This window comes from Salvelinus sp. IW2-2015, unplaced genomic scaffold (genome assembly GCF_002910315.2).
Source record: "Salvelinus sp. IW2-2015 unplaced genomic scaffold, ASM291031v2 Un_scaffold1980, whole genome shotgun sequence".
Taxonomy (NCBI): domain Eukaryota; kingdom Metazoa; phylum Chordata; class Actinopteri; order Salmoniformes; family Salmonidae; genus Salvelinus; species Salvelinus sp. IW2-2015.
Window position 1 is genome coordinate 243,115 of NW_019943331.1, and position 8,915 is coordinate 252,029.

Genomic DNA, 8,915 nt, shown 5'->3' on the forward strand with positions numbered 1-8,915 from the left:
TCCGAACATCTAGTGGAAAGCCTTCCCAAGAGTGGAGGCTGTTATGCAGCAATGTTCCAACATCTAGTGACCAGCCTTCCCAGAAGAGTGGAGGCTGTTTATAGCAGCCAATGTTCCAACATCAGTGGAAAGCCTTCCAGAAGAGTGAGGCTGTTATAGCAGCAATGTTCCAACATCTAGTGGACAGCCTTCCCAGAAGAGTGGAGGCTGTTATAGCAGCAATGTTCCAACATCTAGTGAAAGCCTTCCCAGAAGAGTGGAGGCTGTTATAGCACAATGTTCCAACATCTAGTGGAAGCCTTCCCAGAAGAGTGGAGCTGTTATAGCAGCAATGTTCCAACATCTAGTGGAAAGCCTTCCCAGAAGAGTGGAGGCTGTTATAGCAGCAATGTTCCAACATCTAGTGGAAAGCCTTCCCAGAAGAGAGGAGGCTGTTATAGCAGCAATGTCCAACATCTAGTGGGAAAGCCTTCCCAGAAGAGTGAGGCTTGTTATAGCAGCAATGTTCCAACATCTAGTGGAAAGCCTTCCCAGAAGAGTGGAGCTGTTATAGCAGCAATGTTCCAATATCTAGTGGAAAGCCTTCCCAGAAGAGTGGAGGCTGTTATAGCAGCAATGTTCCAACATCTAGTGGAAAGCTTCCAGAAGAGTGAGGCTGTTATAAGCAGCAATGTCAATATCTAGTGGAAAGCCTTCCAGAAGAGTGGAGGCTGTTATAGCAGCAATGTTCCAACATCTAGTGGAAAGCCTTCCCAGAAGAGTGGAGGCTGTTATAGCAGCAATGTTCCAACATCTAGTGGAAAGCCTTCCCAAGAGAGTGGAGGCTGTTATAGCAGCAATGTTCCAATATCTAGTGGAAAGCCTTCCAGAAGAGTGGAGGCTGTTATAGCAGCAATCAATTCCAACATCTAGTGGAAAGCCTTCCAGAGGAGTGGAGGCTGTTATAGCAGCAAGGGGGGGGACAACATTATATTAATGCCCATGATTTTGGAATGAGAGTTTCGACGACAGTGTCCACATACTTTTGGTGATGTAGTGTAGATTCAAAGATAAAGACTTGCGTTAACTCCCTGAGCTAATAACGAGGCTTTAGCTCAGCAGGCTAGCACAGTCACAGTACGAATCCCAGTCGATCACACGTACCATCATGCGTGCGTGGCTGATGTTCCAAGTCAGCGTTGTCATGGTTCTTTCTGGGGGTCCACGATGGAATCCTCGATGATGTAGGCGTGCCTGGCCATGGTAACCGGCAGGTACTTCTCCATCCAGCGAGGGCGCGGTTAGTTTTGTCAGCAGTCGCCTAAGACCAGACGGTTACCGGGAGTAACGTCCCTGAAGATGATGTCCTCCGTCAGGACATGGTTACTGTGGGGAGAGAAGAGAAAGGGAGAGTTCATTGTAATATTGTATTACAGTTAGAGACATGCTGGGGAGAAAGGAGATGGGAGGGGTGAATGTGTGATTCAGAGACACTTTACAGCTTAAAAGGATACCAAAAGATTAGAGGTCGAAACGTATCTGTCTCAATGGCGCTGCCGAACCCTCACATAATGGACACGACAACGTTGCGATCTCTATCCGTCTCTATGCTACAAAGGGGCAAGAATGAGGAAGTGGATAGAATGTCATTTCTTATGATATTCAGTGAAATGAACATGATAAAAGAGATACTATCACAACAACACAACAAAGGTGTATTAACCAAAGTCCCAGAATGGCCCTTGATCCAGACATGTAAACTCAGCTACTGCTCTGTTCATATCATGGCATTTTGAGTTCAGTATCATTATATATATTTATATTATATTTTATTTATATATTTAAATACATCAAAACAATTCAAAGACAGTCATGCATTAACGAATAAATGATAGAAATCAGACTGTTTTACCAATCTAAGTACACATGCACTCAGAACCCTTCACTTTTTACACCTTTTGGTTAAATTACAGCCTTATTCTAAATGGATTGAATTAAATATTTTTCTCATCAATCTACAAACAAAACCCCGTAATGACAAAGTGAAAAGGTTTTTAGAAGTTTTTGCAAATGTATAACAGAAATACCTTATTACTAAGTATTCAGACCTTTTGCTATGAGACTCGAAATTGAGCTCAGGTGCATCCTGTTTCCATTGATCATCCTTGAGATGTTTCTACAACTTGATTGGAGTCAACCTGTTGTAAATTCAACTGATTGGAAAAGCACACACCTGTCTAATAAGGTCCCACAGTTGACATCCATGTCAGAGCCAAACCAACCATGAGGTCAAAGGAATTGTCCGTAGAGCTCCGAGACAGGATTGTGTCGAGGCACAGATCTGGGAAGGGTACCAAAAAATGTCTGCAGCATTGAAGGTCCCCAAGAACACAATGGCCTCCATCATTCTTAAATGGAAGAAGTTTGGAACCACCAAGACTCTTCCTAGAGCTGGCCGCCCGGCCAAACTGAGCAATCGGGGGAGGAAGGGCCTTGTCAGGGAGGTGACCAAGAACCCGATGGTCACTCTGACAGAGCTCCAGAGTTCTTCTGTGGAGATGGGGAGACCTTCCAGAAGACAACCATCTCTGCAGCAGTGAAAGGCACATGACAGCCGCTAGGAGTTTGCCAAATGGACCTAAAGGCTCTGACCATTTGAAACCAAGATTTAATTATTTGCCTAAATGCCAAGCGTCATGTCAGGAGGAACCAGCAACACTCATCACCTGGACAATACCATCCCTATGGTGAAGCATGGTGGTGCACCATCCCTACGGTGAAGCATGGTGGTGGCACCATCATGCTGTGGGATGTTTTTCAGCGGCAGGGACTGGGAGACTAGTCAGGATCGAAGTACAGGGAGATCCTTGATTAGAACCTGCTTCACAGTGCTCAGACCTCAGATTGGGCAAAGTTCACTTCCTCCAACAGACAATGACCTGAAGCACACAGCCAAGACAACGCAAAACTGGCTTCGGACAAATGCACATTTGTGCCTGCTGGAGATCATTTTGCAGGGCTCTGGCAGTGCTCCTCCTTGCACAAAGGCAGGGGTAGCGGTCCTGCTGCTGGTTGTTACCCTCCTACGGCCTCCTCCACGTCTCCTGATGTACTGGCCTGTCTCCTGGTAGCGCCCCATGCTCTGAACACTACGCTGACAGACACAGCAAACCTTCTTGCCACAGCTCGCATTGATGTGCATCCTGGATGAGCTGCACTACCTGAGCCACTTGTGTGGGTTGTAGTTTCATGCTACCACTAGAGTGAAAGCACCGCCAGCATTCAAAAGTGACCAAACATCAGCCAGAAGCATAGGAACTGAGAAGTTTCTGTTGTTCACCACCTGCAGAACCACTCCTTTATTGGGGTGTCTTGCTAATTGCCTATCATTTCCACCTTTTGTCTATTCCATTTGCACAACAGCATGTGACATTTATTGTCATCAATGTTGCTTCCTAAGTGGACAGTTTGATTTCACAGAAGTGTGATTGACTTGGATTACATTGTGTTGTTTAAGTGTTCCCTTTATTTTTTTGAGCAGTGTATATTATTCAATAGGTCTCTCCAAACAGGTAATATATATATTCAATAGGTCTAGTTACAATACAGGTAATATATATTATTCAATAGGTCTAGTTACAATACAGGTAATTATTATTATTCAATAGGTCTTCGTCACAATACAGGTAAATATATATTATTCAATAGGTCTAGTTAAATACAGGTATATATATTATTCAATAGTCAGTTACAATACAGGTAATATATTATCAATAGGTCTAGTCACAATACAGTAATATATATATTCAATAGGAGTGAGTCATGCATTGAGTTGAGCTGGTTGTAGCTGATTTCACGGGCTACAGATGACAGTCTGTTTTCCCATTTGGGACTTATTTTAATTGTACTGATCAACAACATTTACATAGAAGTAGCTTATTTTATAAAAATGCTCGCTCTCTCTTTTACCAGTAATGACATCATTCATGAGGCAAGAGGGCGGCCTGTCGAGAGCAGTCAGTTCGCTGAGGCAATAGATCATCTTTGGTGGAGACGTGTGAGAATACGAATAAGTGAATTGATCAAGTTTGGTGGCTATCAGCTTTGAAAATCTGCATATTTTGCTTTATGGTTTGGATATTATCACAAAAGTACCAGGGTGGTGAATTAATGTTAGTTCAGCTGTCAGCTAGCTAGGAAGTTATCCTACAAAGATGGAAGATACCGGTATCTTCTTGCATTGTAAAGGTTCTACCTGTAGGACATTGTTTTGCGAACAGTAACGAACAGTTTCAACATTTCTACATGCCGTGTTAGCTCTCCACTCATGCTGCACAGAAGTTAACAAGTGCGCTATAAAAAGGGGAATCTGCTGCGCTGATAGACCGGTTTGATCCGTGAGACACATTTGACAGAAGTACCGAAAGTTAAAAATAATCTAGTGCAAAACCAGTGGAGGCCGGCACATAATAATACCTTGACATTGAGTCAATGGAGTGAAACGTGTGGTTGTTACCATTCCATTGACTCATTCTAGGCATGACTATGAGCCTTCCTCCCTCAGCAGCCTCCCTGCACCAAACAGTTTTCATGTTCTGGTACCGGGAGATTAACAGTAATTGCGCTAAGCTAACGATATGCTAACTTCAATCATCTCCAAACTGCACGCAGACACATTAAAATGGTTCCATGAGTTCGTCTGACTGGTAAGTATCTTGCAGTAACCCTTGAATCACTGACAGTGAATGTTTTGCCAGGTGTGTGTGTGTGTGTGCACTAACAATGCTTCAACTTCACTATGGCTTTAGTGATACAGCAAATAACCTGTTTACAGGTTGGGCATTATATGGGTTTGTCTAGGACTATTTATAGTATAGCCTAGTCCATTAGGGTTGTCAAAGTCTATTTATAGTATAGCCTAGTCACATTAGGGTTGTCTAGAACTATTTATAGTATAGCCTAGTCACATTAGGTTTGTCAAAGTCTATTTATAGTATAGCCTAGTCACATTAGGTTAGTCAAGGTCTATTATATATGTACCATCATGCGTGCGTGGCTGATGTTCCAAGTCAGCGTTGTCATGGTTCTGTTCTGGGGGTCCACGATGGAATCCTCGATGATGTAGGCGTGCCTGGCCATGGTAACCGGCAGGTACTTCTCCATCCAGCGAGGGGCGCGGTTAGTTTTGGTCAGCAGTCGCCTAGAGACCAGACGGTTACCGGGAGTAACGTCCCTGAAGATGATGTCCTCCGTCAGGACATGGTTACTGTGGGGGAGAGAAGAGAGGAGAGTTCATTGTAATATTGTATTACAGTTAGAGACATGCTGGGGAGAAAGGAGATGGGAGGGGTGAATGTGTGATTCAGAGACACTTTACAGCTTAAAAGGATACCAAAAGATTAGAGGTCGAAACGTATCTGTCTCAATGGCGCTGCCCGAACCCTCACATAATGGGACAGCTACAACGTTGCGATCTCTATCCGTCTCTATGCTACAAAGGGGCAAGAATGAGGAAGTGGATAGAATGTCATTTCTTATGATTATCAGTGAAATGAACATGATAAAAGAGATACTATCACAACAACACAACAAAAGGTGTATTAACCAAAGTCCCAGAATGGCCCTTGATCCAGACATGTAAACTCAGCTACTGCTCTGTTCATATCATTGGGCATCTTTTGAGTTCAGTATCATTATATATATTTATATTATATATTTATTTATATATTTAAATACATCAAAACAATTCAAAGACAGTCATGCATTAACGAATAAATGATAGAAATCAGACTGTTTTTACCAATCTAAGTACACATGCACTCAGAACCCTTCACTTTTTACACCTTTTGGTTAAATTACAGCCTTATTCTAAAATGGATTGAATTAAATATTTTTCTCATCAATCTACAAACAAAACCCCGTAATGACAAAGTGAAAAGGTTTTTAGAAGTTTTTGCAAATGTATAACAGAAATACCTTATTTACGTAAGTATTCAGACCTTTTGCTATGAGACTCGAAATTGAGCTCAGGTGCATCCTGTTTCCATTGATCATCCTTGAGATGTTTCTACAACTTGATTGGAGTCKACCTGTTGTAAATTCAACTGATTGGAAAAGCACACACCTGTCTATATAAGGTCCCACAGTTGACAGTCCATGTCAGAGCAAAAACCAAGCCATGAGGTCAAAGGAATTGTCCGTAGAGCTCCGAGACAGGATTGTGTCGAGGCACAGATCTGGGAAGGGTACAAAAAATGTCTGCAGCATTGAAGGTCCCAAGAACACAATGGCCTCCATCATTCTTAAATGGAAGAAGTTTGGAACCACCAAGACTCTTCCTAGAGCTGGCGCGCCGGCCAAACTGAGCATCGGGGGAAAGGGCCTTGGTCAGGGAGGTGACCAAGAACCCGATGGTCACTCTGACAGAGCTCAGAGTTTTCTGTGGAGATGGGAGACCTTCCAGAAGAACAACCATTCTGCAGCAGTGAAAGGCACATGACAGCCCGCTAGGAGTTTGCCAAATGGCACCTAAAGGGCTCTGACCATTTGAAACCAAGATTTAATTATTTGCCTAAATGCCAAGCGTCATGTCAGGAGGAACCCAGGAACACTCATCACCTGGACATACATCCCTATGGTGAAGCATGGTGGTGGCACCATCCCTACGGTGAGCATGGTGGTGGCACCATCATGCTGTGGGGATGTTTTTCAGCGGCAGGGACTGGGAGACTAGTCAGGATCGAAGTACAGGGAGATCCTTGATTAGAACCTGCTTCACAGTGCTCAGGACCTCAGATTGGGGCAAAGGTTACCTTCCAACAGGACATGACCTGAAGCACACAGCCAAGACAACGCAAACTGGCTGGGACAAATGCACATTTGTGGCCTGCTGGAGATCATTTTGCAGGGTTCTGGCAGTGCTCCTCCTTGCACAAAGGCAGGGGTAGCGGTCCTGCTGCTGGTTGTTACCTCCTACGGCCTCCTCCACGTCTCCTGATGTACTGGCCTGTCTCCTGGTAGCGCCTCATGCTCTGAACACTACGCTGACAGACACAGCAAACCTTCTTGCCACAGCTCGCATTGATGTGCATCTGGATGAGCTGCACTACCTGAGCCACTTGTGTGGGTTGTAGTTTCATGCTACCACTAGAGTGAAAGCACGCCAGCACTTCAAGTGACAAAACATCAGCAATAAAGTGACAAGAGCATAGGAACTGAGAAGTGGTCTGTGGTCACCACCTGCAGAACCTCCTTTATTGGGGGTGTCTTGCTAATTGCCTATCATTTCCACCTTTTGTCTATTCCATTTGCACAACAGCATGTGACATTTATTGTCAATCATGTTGCTTCTAAGTGGACAGTTTGATTTCACAGAAGTGTGATTGACTTGGAGTTACATTGTGTTGTTTAAGTGTTCCCTTTATTTTTTTGAGCAGTGTATATTATTCAATAGGTCTCGTCACAATACAGGTAATATATATTATTCAATAGGTCTAGTTACAATACAGGTAATATATATTATTCAATAGGTCTAGTTACAATACAGGTAATATATATTATTCAATAGGTTCTCACAATACAGGTATATATATTATTCAATAGGTCTAGTTAAATACAGGTAATATATTTATTCAATAGGTCTGTACAATACAGTAATTATATTATTCATAGGTCTTACAATACAGGTAATATATATTATTCAATAGGAGTGAGTCATGCATTGAGTTGAGCTGGTTGTAGCTGATTTCACGGGGCTACAGATGACAGTCTGTTTTCCCATTTGGGACTTATTTTAATTGTACTGATCACAACATTTACATAGAAGTAGCTTTTTTTTAAAAATGCTCGCTCTCTCTTTTACCAGTAATGACATCATCATGAGGCAAGAGGTGGGCGGCTGTCGAGAGCAGTCAGTTCGCTGAGGGCAATAGATCATCTTTGGTGGAGACGTGTGAGAGATCCGAATAAGTGAATTGATCAAGTTTTGGTGGCTATCAGCTTTGAAAATCTGCATATTTTGCTTTATGGTTTGGATATTATCACAAAAGTACCAGGGTGGTGAATTAATGTTAGCTCTGCTGTCAGCTAGCTAGGAAGTTATCCTACAAAGATGGAAGATACGGTATCTTCTTGCATTGTAAAGGGTTCTAGCCTGTAGGACATTGTTTTGCGAACAGTAACGAACAGTTTCAACATTTCTACATGCCGTGTTAGCTCTCCACTCATGCTGCACAGAAGTTAACAAGTGCGCTATAAAAAGGGGGAATCTGCTGCGCTGATAGACCGGTTTGATCCGTGAGACACTTTGACAGAAGTACCGAAGTTAAAAATAATCAGTGCAAACCAGTGGAGGCCGGCACATAATAATCCTTGACATTGAGTCAATGGAGTGAAACGTGTGGTTGTTACCATTCCATTGACTCATTCTAGGCATGACTATGAGCCTTCCTCCCTCAGCAGCCCTCCCTGCACCAAACCAGTTTTTCATGTTCTGGTACCGGGAGATTAACAGTAATTGCGCTAAGTAACGATATGCTAACTTCAATCATCTCAAACTGCACGCAGACACATTAAATGGTTTCCATGAGTTCGTCTGACTGGGTAAGTATCTTGCAGTAACCCTTGAATCACTGACAGTGAATGTTTTGCCAGGTGTGTGTGTGTGTGTGTGCACTAACAATGCTTCAACTTCACTATGGCTTTAGTGATACAGCAAATAACCTGTTTTAAGGTTGGGCATTTATATGGGTTTGTCTAGGACTATTTATAGTATAGCCTAGTCCCATTAGGGTTGTCAAGTCTATTTATAGTATAGCCTAGTCACATTAGGGTTGGTCTAGAACTATTTATAGTATAGCCTAGTCACATTAGGGTTTGTCAAAGTCTATTTATAGTATAGCCTAGTCACATTAGGGTTAGTCAAGGTCTATTTATAG

General features: G+C 42.9%; 1 protein-coding gene across 1 annotated transcript in view; it reads right to left on the reverse strand.

The window, feature by feature from the left end:
- The window catches only part of LOC112072617 (PRELI domain-containing protein 1, mitochondrial-like), a 32,139-nt gene that overhangs the window by 11,916 nt on the left and 11,308 nt on the right, over positions 1-8,915 (reverse strand). Inside the window, 1 exon segment of the mRNA XM_024140001.2 lies at positions 5,020-5,245. Within this exon segment, the coding sequence (XP_023995769.1) occupies positions 5,020-5,245 (226 nt within the window).